At 39.7% G+C, this 20,981-nt stretch overlaps 1 protein-coding gene across 9 annotated transcripts in view; it reads left to right on the top strand.

The window, feature by feature from the left end:
• CDH8 (cadherin 8) overlaps positions 1 to 20,981 on the top strand; it is a 418,197-nt gene that overhangs the window by 189,432 nt on the left and 207,784 nt on the right. For all 9 annotated transcript variants that reach the window (XM_070063301.2, XM_070063302.2, XM_070063300.2 and 6 more), the window contains exon 4: positions 7,503 to 7,622. In XM_070063301.2, the coding sequence (XP_069919402.1) occupies positions 7,503 to 7,622 (120 nt within the window). The remainder of the gene's footprint in view (positions 1 to 7,502; positions 7,623 to 20,981) is intronic.

Below are 20,981 nucleotides of genomic sequence, written 5' to 3'. Positions count from 1 at the left end.
GTACCAGTGAGTCCAAGTTCTTAGGCCATCATCCACTGCTTTCCCAGGCATATTACCAGGGAGCTAGATGAGAAACTTGAGCTCTTAGACCTGAACCAGCACAGTGCCACAATGCTGGCTCCAAGAACAGAAACTCTTCACTGTTCTGCAGATTCTTGCTCCTTTCACTTCTAATTTTGTGCGGGGCACACAGTGTATTTATGCTAACAGCAATGTTGAGTGAATGAGTGTTTGCATAATAAAACAGAATGGAGTTTCCACCTACTGCAGCCCTCAGAGATGTAGAAGGCACTGACTGGCAGTAGCATAATTTTGTAAGGTCATTGTGGATGTAGCTTCCAGTCCAATGTAGATGGGATGCTAGTCTACTTCTCAAGCATTTATTTGCAGGATTTCGTTGCGTAGAGTAGCTAATGTATTAGCAGTGGCTCAATTGTTGGGAATACGCAGTCTTTGGAAAGAAAATACACTAGTTTTTTCCTGTTGTGTTGGAGAAAGAGTCATCCCGAATCTGAAAGGGTTTATTTACGCATACTGAACTGTAAAACAGGCAGCTTGTTAGTTTTCACAACCAGGCCTCCAATCGTTCTCATTATCTGTTTGCAAAAACAGTGGGTAGGCCACCATGCTAGTGTTGTTTGTGAGTGACACAGAAGGTGCTTTTCTCCTGTGCATAGTAAACATGGCTGAGATTTTACAGTTACACATTTTCATACAATATTTTCTATTTCCCTCACCCAATGCACATTACAGATGTTTGCTGCAATGATGCATAGATGGATAGAAGACATCTGTGTGTGCAAATGCAGTTTCTGAAGTGTTTTAATTGTTTCATAAAGTTTTTGCTCATTTCAAAAACACACCGTTCAGTGGGCCTGGGTGTTTCATTAAGTTATAAGACTGTTTATTTCTCTAAATCTCCAAAATAAAATATGGAAATAATTTTATTTCTCCAGTTTATATCCCCAAACGTGGGGCCAGAAAAATGGCAGGACTCATTTCTGAGCTGTCCCTCTGCCTGCCTGCCTGCAGTTAAGAATCTTTCCCTTTTCCCATAATAAATTCAGTTTGGAGCGTGCAGAGTTTGGCAGCAATGTTTCAGTATGGGCAGCGATTTGGCATAGGAGGAGAACACCCATCTTTGTGAGAAAAGATAGGAAGGGAGACCTGATCATTAGGTTTCCATTGAGTGGTATTTGTCTTAAAAAAAAAACTGAAATGGGGAGCCCGTACTACCTTACTTCTGCCTCTTATTTCATTGGCCTTTATTAATGGCAGGATCAATTACTGACTAAAAAAAAAAGGGTGTGAGCTTGTGTTATCAGCCCAACATAATGCTCCTGGTTAACGATAATTCAGAACCCAAGTTCCTGGGAGAAAGCAGAATTCCTGTCTTCCTGCTTGCAGCTGAACCATCAGACAGTCTGGTTCACTATTTTTGAGCACTTTTGAGCACTGGGGTGGAAATTCCTGTATTCTCTTATAGGGTTAAATAAAAAAAAGCCATAATTTTTGCTGATCCATGTTTAATCCTCCTCCTCTTGCAAGACTCCTGAGGCATCCCTTGGAGGTTCGGATATTTGGCATGTGTTTTCTATAATTAAGTAGCAAAACTGAAAAATAGTAGTAGGATTTAGGCCATGTTTCCCACTGGGAGAATTTGCTTGAGGCCCATCGGGAGAAATGAATGTTGAAGACTACGGTATCTGATAGAGAGATGCAAAGAAAAAAATGCATTGGCTGTTTGCACTTATTTCTCTGCTTTCCCCCTAAGCACACCAGGTTTGTGCTTTGTAGTAACTTGTGGGATAACAAACAAACAAACAAAAGCAAAGAAACTCTAGAAGTACACACCTTGCTGCTCAAAGACAGAGGCATCCCAGAGCGTTGTTTCATAAAGTAAAATTAATGCACTTGGCACGACGCATTTAAACATCCAGGGCCAGATGCTTCAGCTTCTAGTACATGATTATTTAAACTTCAACAGGGTATGCAAATCTTATTAAATTATTGTCTTGCTCTTCAACAGCAACCCAAACAGGTTGTTATGGCAACACGGGTGCCTCAGTATGTAGTGTATTGCATAGCACTTGGGGGAAATTGATAAGGAAGATGAGAGCAGTTGGGTTGAAGGTTTAGTTTTATTAAAATAATGAAGGGGGCTGCATTATTGCTGTGACCTGTTCAGCCTGTGATCTTTGGGATGTGTGAATCTTTAACTAAGACATTTTCAGATGATAATGCCAGGCACTCTCTTCATGCATTGCACATACGAAACTTGAGACAGAGAAGTTCAAAGGTCAGATTAGAAGTCTGAAGATAATAGTAGGAGGCAAAGAATGCATGCCTGTCTGAACTTCTGCTGTTATAAAGATTCTGCTTCTTTATGCTCCCCCTCCACCCTGATACTGGAATGCTTATTCTATAAAAATGTATTGCAAATGACTCTTTGCAAATTATGTTTGTGTTCTTCTCATTGTAAGACTTTCAGCTTTTCCAGTGTGCACATTTTCACGCTGCACCAAACCTTTGTTTCCTTGCTCAAGGTGTCAGCACCAGCATTTTTCTTTCTGAATAATGTGCAGAATTGGTGTGCTGACTTGCTCATAAAAAAAGTATAGACTAGCTAACAGAGCTGCACTATCCAAACCCCAATGTCTTATTTTCCCGAAGGCCTTTCATCTTAGTTTGTCAGCAAACTGGAACCTCATACCTGGCAGTATAATATCTTCGATGGTTAATTTTGCTTGTAGTGCCTGCTGTCATTATTGGGGGGGGGGGGATACACGAATCCTACAGCCAATGGGAGGAAACGTTCAAGTATAGTAAGAGGCAAGTGACACTATAAGCCCTTTATTAATTAAAATCCAAGGAAAAACACCGGCAAGTTTCATTTAACCCAGAAACAAAATACAGAAAAATGGGTTAGTTAAAAGCAGAATTCACCTTGGAATTGACGTTCTCATACTGGCCTTGACACTGGCAGACTGAATTGTGGTGACAGAGATCATTTTTTGTTGACAACAGCTGGAAAAACAACAACTATATTATTATAATTAGGATCAGCATCAAGTTGGATTATAATAGGGGCTTTCTTGGAGAAATGGCACAGTGTCAAATTTATAGTCACGAGCTAAATGAGTCTCTTGTATCCTCGACAAAGGGACAAAAACAGTTCCAAATGAAAACACAAACAGAGAATCCTGGTTGTTATATTTCCTGGGTATTACTCAGGCTCTTATTTATCACACACCAACACTCGCTGCTTTGAAGGATCATTATCCTGCCAGGTTTACACTTTTCAGTTTGCCTCCGTGGTCTGCATTCTGCATGCATTTCCATGGAGAAGCCTACGCACTGCAGCTTGACTCGAAATCTTTTCTGCTGCAAGATTAACCTCAAAACATCCATTTTCCCCCATTTTGGGCAATCACTCAATAAATGCATCCACAAAACCACCTCACACATCTATTCCAGGGTCCAGGTGCATCAAAATCTTGAGTCACTATTGGGAGAAATATCAGCCTTGACAGAAGGCAGTGCGACCTTTTTGTTTCTAGCTGACTAAAGTTGAAGCATGTGGATTTCTGGGAAGCCAAACATCACGAATAAATATCCTGGATGAGTATGTGTGTAAACGCTTGTCCTAGCCCTGTTGCAGTTTCTAGCCAGGTAGTTCATCTTGGCAATCATGCGGGATTTGCATGGGCTGGGAAATGTGGCTTTCCTTTCCATGTCCTCCGTTCAATCGCATTGAGAAATGTGTAACTGATATGGTGCCTGGCTTTGTTCTTACTACATTAAGCACTTCATTTTTGAGCCCAGAGCAGTTTTATACCAAAGAAGAAAGTGAGGTGAAATAGGCTGAGTGGAGGAATATGAGATTGTATGTGTGTCTCTTCTTTTGGGCAATTTTACAGATAGAATCACTTTCTTATCAAGCATATGGGCATATCATTATATTTGTTATGATCCCTTTGTGTTTTCCTCCCAGTGTAAGGAAATACACTGTAATTACAATCACTAGGCAAAATTATACTTAATAATAAATTAAAAGATTCACTAAAAGTTGTAAAAGACCAGTTTATTTTTCAGCCTCACCCTTATACACAGATATAATATACTTAGACCATTAGTAACTGAAAGCTCCTACAAATACAGAGTGTCAATATTTCTTCAATACTCTTTGCCTAAATGATTTTTATCATTTTACATTTGATTATCTTGGTGAGTCTATGATGTAACAACTATGACCTTCTGTTCTACAGATTATTGAAAAGTTTTGTTATTTGGCAACAGATCAGAATTAGTAAAAGTTGGAGAATGATTATAAAACAAAATGTTTTGGTTCAAAACAGTTTGACTCCAAATTTATCTTCTTAGCCACATTTCTATACTTCCCATTAAGGCATTTGATCCTCACATGAGAGTCTGAGGTTCGCAGAGTAAAAAGGATCAACTGTGCATATGAAAGCACTACATCACAGATTGTGTAAATGATAGAAATCTGGCCCTTTACAATAATCCACAAAAATAGACATGATTAGCGTCAGTCCTGTAACAGTAAACTCTCCAGAAAGTGTTCCATCTTCCACTTAATGAGAACCAGTTTCCATGGCTCTTTGTCAAGTATGAATGGTTTAAAAAAGACTTTACAAACACATCTGAATAAGAATTCTTCAAAGTAATCACAATAGAAATCCTCTAGAGAGAGTGAAGTTGTATTTTTAGAAGTTTGTTTTCCACTTACAGGCATTTTGAGCTATGACATTACATGAGAATTGCCTGAGAGGAGTTTTATTTTATTTTATTTATTTGAAAGGCAGAGTTACCTAGAGGGAGAGACAGAAAGATCAGAAAGATCTTCCATTCTCTGGTTCATTCCCTAAATGGTTGCAATAGCCAAGGCTGGACCAAAGTGAAGCAGGAGCTTCTTCCATGTCTCCCTCACAGGTGGCAGGGATCCACACACTTGAATTATCTTCCAGTGCTTTCCCAGGAGCATTAGCAGGGAGCTGAATCAGAAGTGGAGCAGCCAGAACATGAACTGGCATCCATATGGGATGCTAGCATCACAAGTGGAAGCTTAACTGGCTATGCCACAATGCTGGCCCTGAGAAGAGTTGTTAAAACACCACACAGGCCCCTCCATCTCATTCTGGAAGGAACCGTTCATACAGTTTACCCTCAGTTCAGTATCTTAGTACAAGGATGAAAACCAGACAATTAAGAATGATATTCACTTTTATTGCCGTTAGTGTTAGTTTTGTCACCTCGTACCCTGACTACTGCTATAACTTCATAATTAGTCTGGGTTCCTAATCTCTATACACATGTACCTGGGTGTACTACCAGAGGGAGCAGCCCACACATAGGATTATCTTTAGCTGATATACCTTAGCCATTTCCTACAGGGTAAGGCTAATACCCCTTGTCCTGGCATTCGGATGCCCCCTATATTTTATTCTCAGCTTGGATCTCCAGTCCTAGCTTTGCAAGCTGACTTTTTCTGTTGTCTTTCCTTGTAAGTTATTTTGCACTTTTATATCACTCTCTTCCCTTCAATAGCAAGATTTTGCCTCCAAACTTTCTAATATTTGAATACTACATACACTGTACTTTCATGTGTTCATTTTCATTAGCTAGTTGATGAGTTACTTGTGAACATGAGTCTTAATTTAAAATATATATGCATTGCTCCCAATGTCTGGTGAATGTGTTACAAAAGAGGCATTGAGTGTATTTGAATGCACTGATTGCACTGAGTGTAGATATTGTAGAACCTCTGAATCATTATTCTGAGTGGAAATTCTAATTTAATAGGAATATCAACTGCTCAACAAATATTATCATTGCATTTTCTTGTATAGTGAAGATAATTCACAATTTTTATTACTAGAATACCACAGGAGCTCTCCTTTGTTTCAGTAACCACTGAGGTAGGCTGCTCAGACACTGACTTCATCCCCTTTGATATTGAAACACTCTTCCTCCAGTTATTGGAGATGATTGACAGCTTAGGGCTGGTGATCCATGTCACAACTTTGTGCTTGCCCTTGGTTGAGGGATCTGCTCTCTCAAGGCCCACACCCAGTCTCCGGAGTGTGCTTTCTATGACTGGTTTGTGCTAGCATACAGAGGCCTGATCTCATTTCCTCAGTGAGCTGCCCAGTCTAGAGCCCTACTGGAATCCACAGCCTGTGTGTGTGTGTGTGTGTGTGTGGCCATATGACAGTCCAAATGCTCCTTCTGTCCATTCCTGTCCTTGTCACTTCCCTGCAGGTATTGATCATAGTCCACTCTTCAATAAAAACTCTGCAAGGAATCTATCTCAGAATTTGCTTTCTGGAAACTGGTCAGTGACATCCACTTACCATTCCTCATCAATGTATTCACTTATCCATTTGTTCAAAGAGCAGTTTTTAATTATACACACACATACACACATATGTTTAATGAATGTTGTATGTCTAATATTTTCTCCCTCAAGGAGAAGACAGGGTCTCCACTCTGACAGAACATGGTTCTTGCTGCAACTCCAAGCTTTTCCAGTTTCTCCCGTTTTATAGTTTTCTACGGCCTTTCATATTGTTTCGCCTTTACTTGAGCTTGACACATTACTCGACATTCCTTCCCTGCCCCTCTTCTGCTAAACTCTACTTTTCCTTAATAATTAACTCAAAGTCAGTCTGTCTAAAAGCTGTCCCTGACCATGTCACCTGTGTTACACTATGTGAAAGTTACATACTGGGGGCAATTACATTCAGCTGAATTTGTCTATTTGTCCCATTATTTTCACTCCCATCATCAAGCTAAGCTCCTTGTGTGTAGAAAGTTTGTTCATATTTGTGTGTGTGTGTATATGTGTATATGATCTACATTAGGCAAACTATATGTGTGTGATTGTTGAGGGAATGAATGAATAAAAGAGAGATGATTAATCTGAAAAAGAGATTTGATTCTATTATCCATAGGCCTAATTACCTTAGCATGCTGATTAATTGGTAGTTCCAATCTAATTTATATTCTGAAGAAATAAAAATGATGGAATAAAATATTCCTTTGATATTCTGTACAGTTTTTTTTCAGCAGCCACTTTTTTCCAGATACATTCAGTTGTGCCTTTGCAAAAACTTAAGTGCTACATACTATATTATATTATTAACCTTGTGTTTCCTATTCCTTTGATATGATTCCTTTACATATTCTCCAAGCACACATGAATCTAACAGGTGTCTTTAAAATGAAAACTACAAAGGAATCTTAAATAATACAGACGCTAAAAGGACTGTCTTTGTGTAGTACTTCAGCCTAGCAGTATTCTTTCTTGTAAGAGCCTTGGATAGTGTTGAAATAATGACAGAGCACGTTATACCAATACTCTTGGGGATTTCAGTCCTTCTTTATTCCCACGCATTGATTTCTGTATGCTTGGTAAAATTTAGCACTTGGCAAAAAATAATGTGTTAATTATATCTTTTTTCTCTGTCTTTTTAAATTAGGTACTTCTGTCACTAATGTAACAGCTACCGATGCTGATGACCCAGTTTATGGAAACAGTGCAAAGTTGGTTTACAGTATCTTGGAAGGGCAGCCTTATTTTTCCATTGAGCCTGAAACAGGTTTGTGGCTTAAATTCTGAATTTGATTTGCCATGTTTTTGCTTCAGGGAAACACTTTTCTTGGGATTTGGGTTATGAAATGTTATGGTTAAGTAGTTTATTGCTTGTATCAGTGATATTTGAATGAGCAATGTGAGGTATATTGTAATCCCCACAATCACGTTGATACTGATTGAAACAAGCTATAGAGCTTCTGCAGAATATACCTACTTCCTAGATGGTCTCTCATAATTTTCCATCCTGGAACAATGGGAAAAATTTGCCTATATGTCAGGTATGTTTAAATATCAGGATTAAGTATAAGTTCAGTTACTTATTGACTGTGATTCTTGATAGGTAGCATTTATTTTTCTTAATTTTGGTTTATTTATCTATAAAATGGGTATGGAAGCTACCTCATAGTGTTATAATAAAGATATGATAAAGTAATAAATACCAAACATGTAGAGTGTCATATAGCAATCATTTAGTGCATGTTGAATGCTACTTTTTCTATTAGATTCTTCATTATAAAAGACAATACTGATACCCACCTCTTAGAGTTCATATGATGATATTATTGTGGACAATATTAAGCCTAGCCAATATCCTATAGTCTGGTGATACAGATTTTATAATCCATAACATAAGTTATTTTAAAAGTAAGCAAATATTTTTACTGATTTGGTAAATAATTTCATAAAATTAATAACTTTTAGGAATGAAAATATGTCCTCTTAAGAATATATTAAGAGTACATATATTTTTCAGACTCTCTTCAGCCTTATGGGATTTCATCATAGCACATTCAATTTATTATTAAGGATGATATGATTGTTAGAAATTAAGAACAATGATTCCTGAAAGAGTATGTTTTGATTATATTTATATTCTATATCTGGTGATTTTGCCTGAACGTTAATAAAGAGAAAAACTCGATATAGATACATATAATAAATAAATATAAATATATACTATGTAGTCATTTATTTGATTCCATTAATTTTTAGCATTATTGAGATAAATTTCCATGATTTTCTACTTAGTCAGTTATTAATTAAATTAAAAATTTTAAGCCTCTCTATGCCTTTTTTTAAAATTCAGTGAAACTCAAGCATTTTATTTTATTTGATTTGATTTTTTTAAAGATTTATTTTATTTATTTGAAAGATAGAGTTACAGAGAGAGGTTGAGTTAGAGAGAGAGAAAGGTCTTCAATTCTGCTTGTTCACTCCTTAAATGACTGCAACAGCCAGAGCTAAGCTGATCTGAAGCCAGGAGCTTCTTCCAGGTCTCCTACATGGGTGCAGGGGCCCAAGGACATGGGCCATCTTCTACTGCTTTCCCAGGCCACAGCAGAGAGCTAGATAGGAAGTGGAGCAGCTGGGACTCAAACCAGTGCCCATATGGGATGCTGGCCCTGCAGGCTGGCAGAGTTGGTACTCAACTAATTCCAAAGACACTTCACTTTCTCAGATAATGATGATGATCCAGGGGCTTTTATAAGACAGATATGTGTTAATTTTCTAAGTAAAGTTCAATAGCATTCTGCTTTGGTCTTCGGTCATTTATTTGTTCCCTGGGATCTTTTTGTTCATCATTCCCAATTCAATATAAATATGCATCCAAAAAATACTTATTGAGCATTCACTAATTGACAACTACTGAATTAAATATCAGGAGAAAAATATCAAACCCAGGCTCAGCTTGCAAATAACTCACAGTGCATTTTGGAAGACATTTTTTTAATATAAACAAATGAAGTAAGGTGGTGCCATTTCAGTAATGCATATTTTAAGAATAAATTACTGGCCGGCCCCGCGGCTCACTAGGCTAATCCTCCGCCTTGCGGCGCCGGCACACAGGGTTCTAGTCCCGGTCGGGGCGCTGGATTCTGTCCCAGCAGCGCGCTGGCCACGGCGGCCATTGGAGGGTGAACCAACAGCAAAGGAAGACCTTTCTCTCTGTCTCTCTCTCACTGTCCACTCTGCCTGTCAAAAAATAAAAAAATTTTAAAAAATAAATTACTATGAGATGTTGATAATAAAAGTCTCCTACTAAGTGAGAGAATTCGGGTAATTTTAAATTTCATTTTCACATATTGCCATTTGCAGCACTTAATATTTATATTTCTACCTAGTATATTGAGTATCTCTCCATACATCTATTCGAGCTTTATCATTTACAATTTGATAGATATGAAATTGTATAATTTATCTTTTATTTAAAAAAGGATTTATCTTATTTATTTGAAAGGCAGAGTTATAAAGAAAGAGAGGGAGAGACACAGAGGTCTTCCATCCTTTGATTCACTCCCCAAATTGTCTTAACAGCCAGGGATTGTCGCTCCCCGTCTTCGCGGGGGAACGACACAGGACCCTGCCTAGGCTTCATATCCGAGTCACGGCACCATTATGTCGCTCCCCCTCTTCATGGAGGAACGACACAAGACCCTGCGTTGTTCTTTCGTCTGCTCGGCCCTTCCCGGGTTTGCTGCTGGTTCTTCCCGGGTTGGCTACCGTCCCTTCCACCTCCGTGGAAGGGCGGTTCCCCCTGCCACATTCCCCACTTCCGCGGGGGAGCGGCACACGCCGGCCGGCTCTCTCGGGGGCTGCACAGGTGTTCCTCTTAGATGTTCCTGGTGCACGTTGTCTCTCTCCTCCTTTATAGTCCTCTTCCACCAATCCCAACTCGGCTACCCACACGCCGAGTACGCTGCTCTCCTCCAATCAGGAGGAGGTCCTCCAGTTTATTGGTTGAACTGGAGGCAGCTGTGTAGAAGCTGTTTCCTCCTCTCCCAGCGCCATATTGTGGGAAAGCAGATGCATAGAATAAGTCTTAATTCCAGTAACTTAGTCTAGTCCGAGTTGCTCCCAGTTGCTCCCCACAAGGGATAAGCCAGGCTGAAGCAGGAGCCAGGAGCTTCTTCTGGGTCTCCCTTGTGGGTGCAGGGGCCCAGGCACTTGAGCTATGCTCCACTGCTTTCCCCGGAGCATTAACAGGGAGTTGGGTTGGAAATAGAGCAACCAAGACTCAAACTGGCCCTAATATGGAATGCTGGCGTCGCAGGTAGTGGCTTTACCCCCTATGCTATAATGCTGGCCTCCTGATTTATGTTTTAGAAAGCATATTCTGGCCCTGTTGTGGATAACATAATGGAAAGAAATGATAATTGAAGAAGAATTTACACAATAGTTGCTTTTTTTTTCTTTTTTTAAAATTGATTTGACAGATAGAGTTAGACAGTGAGAGAGAGATAGAGAAAGGTCTTCCTTCCGTTGGTTCACTCCCCAAACGGCCGCCACGGCCTGCGCAGATCCGAAGCCAGGAGCCAGGTGCTTCCTCCTGGTCTCCCATGAGGATGCAGGGGCCCAAGCACTTGGGCCATCCTCCACTGCACTCCCGGGCCACAGCAGAGCTGGACTGGAAGAGGAGCAACGGGACTAGAACCCGGCGCCCATATGGGATGCCGGCACCGCAGGCGGAGAACCAACCAAGTGAGCCACGGCACTGGCCCCCAATAGTTGCCTTTTAAATGTTGATTGAATGAGAGGATAAGTTCAATAATCAGTAAATAGGAAGCACAAGTTCTTTAACTGAAACAAGTATGTATGAGTAAAATGTAAGCATTTTTTGTAATTGCATAATTATTCATTGTGTCCAAATGAAAGCAGTATTTGTTCATTGTTCCCATAGAATCTAAATTTGACTTTTATCTCTAAAATTTTTTTAAGGTTTATATAAACGTGTGTGTGTTTGTGTGTGTGAGTGTGTGTGTGGGGGGGGGGGAGAGAAGTGTAATAGCACTGTTTAAAATTCTTGTGTTGGAAAAATATGAAAAAGGCTAGACAAAGTTTGTTGAACATTTGGAATTTTTAGTTTTGTAAGCATATGGAATGCAGACCCTCTTCCTGGTGATCAGATGATGCAGACAGGTTAGGTACTCTGGGAAGCAGAGGCTGTGAGGGTTAGGGGTGCGAGTGTTTTAGTGGTGGTTTAGGCTGGTGAAAGATCAAAGAAGCAGGAAAGAGGCTTGTCTCTCGTATCAGATACAGATCTGATACCCAATCAAGGAAGCTGGGGAGGAAGCAGCATAAAGCAGTGCGGATCTGACAATATCTCAGCCAAACCCATGGGGATTTTTAGAGCAAAGATTACCCTTAAAAGAGATCCACGTTTAACATAAAATATCCACCAACCTCAGTTATTGACCAGTTCGTGCCTGGGAAGAGCCTTGGCTTGAATCCCGAGGTCAGTCTTGAAGATGCATAAGCCAGAAAGTCCCAGCTAACTGCATTCTCAGTTGGAAAAGTTTCTTTTTTTCCTCCCTCCCTCCCTCCCTTCTTCCCCCCTTTCCTCTCTCTCTCCCTCCCTTTCTCTCTCTCTCTCTTCCTCTCTCTCTCTCTCTCTCTCTCTTTCTGACTTATTTATTTATTTGAAAGGCAGATATACAGAGAGGCAGAGGCAGAGAGAGCAAGTGAGCTAGGTCTTTCATCTGCTGGTTCACTCCCCAAATTGCCACAATGGCTGGAGCTGGGCCAGTCCAAAGCCAGGAGCCTGGAGCTTCTTCCAGGTCTCCCGCGTGGGTTCAGGGGCCCTATGACTTGGGCCTTCTTCCACTGCTTTTCCCAGTCTATAGTAGAGAGCTGGATCAGAAGTGGAGCAGCTAGGACTCAAACCAGTGCCCATATGGGATGCAAGCACTGCAGGCGGTGACTTTACCCACTATGCTACAGTCTGATCCCACAAGTTCTTATTTGAATGAAAACCCTAGCCATGGGCCTCTATGGCCCATATGCCAGGTACATTAAAGCCAAAGAGAAAACTTTTCACTCTATCAAATCAACTCATATGATATTAAACATAGTAATATGCAAGATCAGCAATGATTGTTGAATAAACTAAACAGAATATTGTGGGGAGCAACTCAGACTATACTGTTACTGGAATTAAGACTTATTCTATGCATCTGCTTTCCCACAATATGGCGCTGAGAAGGGAAACAGCTTCTACACAGCTGCCTCCAGTTCAACCAATAAACTGGAGGACCTCCTCCTGATTGGAGGAGAGCAGCGTACTCGGCGTGTGGGCAGCCGAGTTGGGATTGGCGGAGGAGGACTATAAAGGAGGAGAGAGACGGCATGCACCAGGAACATCTAAGGGGAACACCTGTGCAGCCCCCGAGAGAGCCGGCCAGCGGTGTGCCGCTCCCCCGCGGAAGTGGGGAATGTGGCAGGGGGAACCGCCCTTCCACGGAGGTGGAAGGGACGGTAGCCAACCCGGGAAGAACCAGCAGCAAACCCGGGGAGGGCCGAGCAGACGAAAGAACAGCGCAGGGTCCTGTGTCGTTCCTCCACGAAGACGGGGAGCGACAGAATATGAATATCTACATTTATTTCTAAAAATGACTGACATATTTAAAAAAAGGGAATGTCCACTAATTCAAATTATATCAAAATTTCTGGGATAAGCAGAGACTCATTACATAAGATAGAGCACCTGAAGTGGGGATTTGACCTAGTGTTTAAGATGCCACTGAGAATACCAATATCCCATATTTCAGTGCTGGCTCCAACTTTCAGCTCTGCTCCTGATATCAGTTTCCTGCACACCTTGAGAAGCAGCAGGTGATGGCTGAAGTCATTGGGTCCTTGACACTGATGTGGGAGACTCAGATTAAATTTCCATCTCTTGGTTTCATTCTGACCCAGATCTGGCCATTGCAGGCATTTTGGGAGCAAACCGACAGATAGGATCTCTGTCTGTCTCTCTGCCTCATAAATAAAAAAAAAGAAATAAAAGAAAAACAGAGTAACTAACAAGATGACTTACAAGATTTATCTGTCCATGACTCCACGAAGAGGTATGGCATAATTGGATGAGAAAATGTTGGCTGATAGGCAGGTGTTTGGTGTAGCAATTAAGTCACCACCTGAGACAACCGCATCATGTTCAGGCTCTTCCATATCTTATCTGTATTCTTGCTAGTGTATATCCTGGAAAGTAGTAGGCAATGGTTCAAGTGTGTGGGTCCCTGCCACATATGTGAGAGAACTAGATTGAACTCCGGTTCAACTGGTTGTTGCAGGTATTTGGGGGAGTGAATCAACAGATAAAAGATCTTTTTTCTCTCTCTCTGCCTTTCAAATAAAATTAAAATAAAATAAATTACAAAAGAAAATTTGGATGAATACCTGGGGATGTTACCACTTGTGTGGGATCATCTTCTATTTCCCTTTACACCAGGATTCTGGCTATCCCAGTGTGGGTCAGACCTGAGATATAATAATCAATGTTGTTGCAGTAAAGGCTTCCTCAGCAGGCCATGATGGGATGTAATCATACTCTCCTTAAAGATAAAGATTGCTCATTGGCCATTCTAAGCAAATTCTTGGTTGTAGAATATTTTCAATAAGAAAAAATAAAAGAAGAAATTCCTGTGTATCTTGTTTTTCCTCACAAGAATGCTAAGAAGCAAATGCTGGACTTTGGAACCAATAAGTTCTGCTTTCCCCTTACTTATTACATTATCCCTTTATAGAACTATTTTCTGTTGCCATACCATGTCATTCTCTCTGCTTTGGGGAGAGCTTTGCCTCTTGTTTCAAGTATCAGCTTAAACCACACAGAGAGATACCATTTGTTCTGTTTATCTGCTGCTCTGACAGTAACCTAATCAGCAGTTGTCTTATCTATTGACTGGTCTACAGATAGGTTTTGTCAGTTCCCATACTAGAAGGTGTGGTCCAGGAAAGCATGAGGCTGTCTGATTGGTTGATTTTGCAAAGGGACTGGCATCTGTATGTCTTTCAATCAGCAGCTGAGAAGGAAGGAAAGTTGGAATGGAGGGAGGACAGAAGACAGCGGGGCGGAATGGAGAAGGAAGCAAGAGAAGAATAAAGAATAACACATTAGTGGAAAAAAGGAGGAAAGCCTGCCATGATTCATAGAGATGTCAGAGGAACAAGTAAGGGGAGACAGCTTGCCCTGCAGTCCATGTTCCTTCTATCAGTTTCTTACGGAAAGAACACCATGTTAACCTCAGATAAGGTTTTTCCTTGCTTGAGATTCATTTAACACTGAAATCCCTGTCATTTCCAAATCTCATTCTGTGTTTTAAGCATCTAGGCAACACAATGCTACTCTTACTTGCAAAAATGAGCCTTACGACCCTGATGAAGTTTTGCTTGGATTTACTGTTAAATTGTAAGTAGAACTAGAAAGGTTCAGGTGTGGTTGATAGGGAAAATGATTATAAATGTATCTTCCTCTTCAGGAGGTCACCATGATAGCACAATAGCCACATCCAGTATTGCTACTAATAGCAGCCACAATACAAGGAATCAATGCAAGAAATTATTGTATTGGTACATTTCTCCAGGTTTGACAAAGCAGCAAACCAGATGTAAAGGGCATAATTTCTGCCTCCACTTTACAAATGAAGAACAACGTGTCAAAGGGAATAGCATACAGCTCCTTTCTATAGTTAAATAATTATCCGTCAAGTTGTGACAACAGGGGAACAGAACAACAAGAACATAACTACAGCCTCATTTATTGAACATTTATTATACTCTTGACAATTGTGTTCATTGGCTTTACATGCATTGTCAAATTTAATTAATTTTTTGCATACAAGGTTTTGAAGGAGGTATTTATGTCATCTCAGTTTTACTGAGCAGAGATCAGAGAGTCTGACTTGATACATTGTCTCCCCAAGGTATCTGAAGCAGGATTCAAAGTCCATCTATCTGTCTGAGTCCACATCCTAAATTTTAGCAATTCCTAAATCCCCACATGACTTATAAGCATTGTAGCTCACTCCAAGGATTTCCATTGGTTTGGGAAGAGACCCCTGTAAGTTGGAAGCAGGCCCAGGCCCCCTTCATCTCTAGGCATAGAAGGCAGAGTTGTGCAAGAGCTGTGAGGCATTAGTAATTGTGAAGTGAATGCTCATTTTTGTGAATACATTCATTGTTGTACTGCAGAAAGCTGAAAATAGCTTATTTGTATTCCAAAAATGTTTTCTTTTTTTGTTTTGTTTTGTTTTCCCCTCCCTGCCACCCCCAATACCATATGTTTATTTATAACATTTTGGGTACAGACAGGGAGTAATGTAACATTTATTTCAAAAGCACTGATTTGAGGACCACAGTGAGAAAGTAGTTGCAGTACATCCTAAGTGATTGAGGATGGGAAGTCTAAATGAAATGCAAGGCAAGTGAATAATAAATGCTTAATTATCTAAAGAAACCAGGGTAAAGTTGCAGGACTGTCTGAACTTTGCTCCAGGCAAGCGAGAGTATGAAAAATGACCTGCTTAAAAATAAACTAACTTAATTCATTGACCTTTTTTTGAAACTCTGAACATCTTTCTTCATTGGATCCAAATAACATTTGTCTCTGTGGAACCTGTAAAAAGGAACTAAAGGAAAAACACTCCTTGGGGAAAAAATAATCTATGTAATGAATGGTTCTCTTTTAGCAAAATCAAGATAATACATAGAGTCTTCTTGCAATGCCTTCGTGGAACTGACTCATGTCTATGCCTTCTTAGTCAAAGTGATAAATTGCAAACACACAGGTACTCTTTTAAATCATGATTGCATAGATTATCATTTCTACTGCCAAGGGGATTGGCTAAAGGATTTTCTGAGTGCAGACCTTTGAGATGTGTTCGGATAAACTCAGGCAGACCAACAATGTTAGAATATGCCTTGATAAGTGGGAATGCCTTCCTGTTTCTACTTTAATCAATTTTTAAATTATGTTCCAGGTACTGGAGTTGAAATGGAATAGATACTAAATATACATCAAGTTTTATGAGATATACAGTAATAAATTATGTTAGTATTTATCATTACAAAATACACACACACATCTACACATGAGGATCTTCACAAAGTTCGTGGAATGTGCATATAATGAAATTACTAGGAATGAATATCAAGATATTTTTGTGCCAAAATAAACTTATCTTTTAATTTAAAGAAAAGTGGGGATGTGTTGGGGAAGAAGATGTAAAGTTCCTGATTTAGCAATGAAGGTGAATACCAGCTAAACAAATTTGATTAGATGAGATAAAGTCTTCTGTAGGTAGTGATATGAGAGGAAGCATCTTGGAAACCTATTCATGGCAGTTTTACAAATGAAGGATGTGGGAGAAGAGGAACTGTTAAATGAGGGCTAATAACAGGAAGAAATCAAAAGTATGCATGGTCATGGGAAAGAAATAAATTGGAGATCATGGTGACATTGGGAAATTAAGTTGTTTTCCCTTCCTCAAAGGTAACGGTAAAATTTTATTTGCAAAGATTTTCTATATACTATGAAGTTAGGTTATAATTTAGATATTCAAACATTTCTATTAACTCATGTGTGACTTTGGATGAATGTCTACATTTTGTGTGATTAAGTATCCAATTTTAGAAAACACTGGTAGTAATACTATTTTCCATATGATATCAAAAATATATATACTCTGTTCTTTTGCTTTTGATTTTCACAAATTAAGCCTATATTATTAACTTTAAAAATTTATTTATATTGAATGAAGCAAACTGTGACACTTTAAAAAGATGTTTCCACTTGGAACAACTGAAAATTTTTGCATTAAGTATAGCAAAAAAATAGTTCAACAATGTTAAATACAAAACACCTATTTCTATTAAACTAGCTTTGTGGTTGAATGTTTGGAAGGTGGTAGTAGTATAGGGAGGAAAGACATTGGCTTGACCATTGCCTGGGACACTTAACATCACAGGGGACCAAGACCTTTTCTATGTGCCAAGTGCAAGTCAGAGATGAACAATCTTCACTCATCACAGAGCTGACTCATTTTTTTAAAAAAAGTGACAGACCACCTCTAGATCATGCCCTCCTATGAAGCTGACAGCCATAAGTGGGGTAAGGGCAGGATGGCTGCTTCTGTAACATGTGGTGTCTCTTCAAAGCCTCCTGGAAGAACAGGAATTCTCCCCAGATAAATCGGGCACAAGGCCAGTAGACAGGAGGATTTGGGAGGAAGCCAAAGAATGGTATTCTCACCTGTGGGGATATCCTTCTAATGTATTTGTTATTCAATTTCCATTCCATTCTATTTTTTTTACACAGTAAAGGGAATAGATTTCCATAATTTTTTGAAGAAGGAAGACAGGCAGAGAAACATTCCTTTTAAACACACACACACACACACACACCACTTAGAGAAACTAAAGAGGAGGGACAAAGTAATAATGTATGATGATGTGATTGTTTTAGGACCAAAGAGAACATGGGGAATGATAGTTTCTTCTCTTATAGTCTTTCTATTCAAACGTAAGAACCATTAGTTGACACAGAATAAAAAATTTTAGGCACCAACAAACTACATGCTAGTGCCCTGTGTCACTGTACTTGCATCTAATCCTTAAGTACAAGAGTTCTTAGAGTAATTTTTTCAAAATATCATATTAAAGATTAGGATTATGAAAATCCTTGAGGTTAAGTGATATGCCATATGTCAGATGATGACAAAATTTTGCTACATTCAGCTTACAATAAATATTTGTTAGAAAAATACAGAAATAAGTTGATGCATGATTAAGGAGAATTTAAAGTAATTTTATGTGTATTGAATTTTACATATCATTGCATTGTTTAAAATACCAAAAATAATCTGATGATGATGATGGTTATGATGATGAAATTTAGTTTAAAATATCTAAAACGAATGGGTCTCTGTTCCATATTACAATATGTATCCCCAACAAATGCCATCTCTCCAGTTTTGCTGATGATTAAATCCTCATATCAGTGAATGTGACAGCTGGCTGATTGCACACATTGACTTACCAATCATTTATTTTCCTGCTTGGTAGCTCCAGTGGGAGGTAAAGTAGATTGAGTAAGTGCTGTGGTCATATTAATTGTTTTATGATAATTAGGAATCTCATCCTCACCTAAAGCATACGCTTGAGTAAGCTTTAAATAAGTAATATGAAAATCATGACACATATACCTTTAGTCAAATTGTTATTAAAGAAAACAGGAATTTCTCCAGTACTGAAAATAGCTATAGTCAAAGGGATATATTTTTGGAGAAACCAAGCTTTCGGATATGCATTGTGAGTGGAAGGATTATGAATCACAGATACCTCAACCTGTAACACTTGCTATTTATTTTACTGTAGTACTTTGGGATAGGTTTAGGTGAGAAAAAGAAATACTTATTCCCCATTGACTCCCATCCAATGGGAGCATACCAGTGTGTTTAGTAAATTTTTTCAGCTATTATCAAATGCCTGGAAAATTAGACTTTTTTATTTCTAGTGATGCTTTTTCTCTTTTGAAGTCTAGCTCTGAGTTTCATGTGTAGTAGTTGAAAATTATTTGGTGAAGAAGACGAGTGTTTGTTTTCATTGACTTTACAGAGAAACGTGGTTTAAGAGCATCAGGTTAGCCAATATCCAAGAGCTATAATTTTTTAAAGATTTATTTATTTATTTGAAAGGCAGAGTTACAGAAAGGCAGAGGCAGGGAGGTCTTCCATCTGCTGGTTCACTCCCCAAATGGCTACAATGGCTAGAGCTGAGCTGATCCGGAGTCAGGAGCTTCTTCTGGGTCTCCCGTGCTGGTGCAGGGGCCCAAGGGCTTGGGCCATCCTCTACTGCTTTCTCAGGCCAAAGCAGAGAGCTGGATCAGAAGTGGAACAGTCTGGACTTGAACCAGTGCCCATGTGGGATGCCGGCACTGCAGGCAGCAGCTTTGTGCGCTAGGCCACGGTGCCAGCCCCAGAGCTATAAATCTGAGACAACCCCTTGTGTGGTCAAAAATATGTGTGTAGATGATAGATAGATGTAGATGTAGATGTAGATGTAGATGTAGATGAAGATATAGATATATAAAAGGGTAGTAACCTTTGGTATGAATTGTTATAGTTTTTTTTTTCCCTTCCTATGGCCTAACATTATAGCCACAGAACTTCCTCAAAAGATGTGAAATCAGCATATGAAAGAGTTTTCTGTACCCCCATATTTAGTGCAGCTCAATTCACAATAGCTAAGATATGGAATCAATCCAGTTGTCCACCAACTGATGACTAGATGAATAAAATATGATGTATAAGGTCATATATATGTATATGAAGATGTATATGATGTATATAAGAATATGAAACACACACATGATAGAATACTAGTGTGCCATAAAAAGAATGGAATCCTGTTTTTTGCAACAAAATGGGTACAATTGGAGACCATTATACTCAATAAAATAAGCCAGTCCCTCAAAAACAAACATCATATGTTTTCTCTGATTTGTGTTAGCTAATATAAAGAGTGCAGAATAAATATAATGTATATGAGTGAAATTCACATCTTGACATTTGATTATTGTTTATAGCCCTTGTCTATACTCCTGAAGAATAGTGCTCTTTCTGCTTTCTACTTATTGAATTCTTTATTTAGTGGAGGATTAAGCTTGTACTTATAAAGTAAATTGAAAGTATGGCATTACAAAAATTAAAGGAAAAATAAGAAAGGAAGGAAGAGGGAGGGTGGGAGTGAGGGAGGGACAGATGGGAGGGTGGGAAGTATCATTGTGCTCTTAAAACTGTATATATGGCTGGCGCCCCAGCTCACTAGGCTAATCCTCCGCCTGCAGCGCTGGCACTCCGGGTTCTAATCCCAGTCAGGGCACCAGATTCTGTCCCGGTTGCTCCTCTTCCAGGCCAGCTCTCTGCTGTGGCCCGGGAGTGCAGTGGAGGATGGCCCAAGTCCTTGGGCCCTGCACCCGCATGGGAGACCAGGAGAAGCACCTGGCTCCTGGCTTCGGATCAGCGCGGTGAACCAACAGAAAAAGGAAGACCTTTCTCTCTCTCTCTCTCTCTCACTGTCCACTCTGCCTGTTTAAAAAACAAAAACAAAAACAAAAAACTTTATATATGAGGGGCCTGGCACTGAGGTGTAATGGGCTAAACTCTGCCTGTCGTGCAATAATCCCATATGGGCACTGGCTTGTGTCCAGGCTGCTCCTCTTCCAATCCAACTCTCTGCTATGGCCTGGGAAAGTAGTAGAGGATGGCCCAAGTGCTTGAGCCCTGGCACTCATGTGGGAAACCTAAAGGAAGGTTCTGGCTCCTGGCTTCACATGGGCTCAACTCCAGCCATTGCCACCATCTGGGGAGTGAACCAGTAGATGGAAGACCTTTCTCTTTGTCTCTCCCTCTGTCTGTAACTCTGCCTCTCAAATAAATAAGTAGAATCTTTTTTTTTTTTTTTGGCAGGCAGAGTGGACAGTGAGAGAGAGAGACAGAGAGAAAGGTCTTATTTTGCCGTTGGTTCACCCTCCAATGGCCGCCGCGGCCAATGCGCTGTGGCCGGCGCACCACACTGATCTGAA

This window comes from Oryctolagus cuniculus, chromosome 18, assembly GCF_051225735.1.
Source record: "Oryctolagus cuniculus isolate XC-2025 breed Fujian yellow rabbit chromosome 18, ASM5122573v1, whole genome shotgun sequence".
NCBI lineage: Eukaryota > Metazoa > Chordata > Mammalia > Lagomorpha > Leporidae > Oryctolagus > Oryctolagus cuniculus.
Note: the sequence above shows the minus strand (reverse complement) of the source record. Positions and strands in the feature narration are given on the sequence as shown.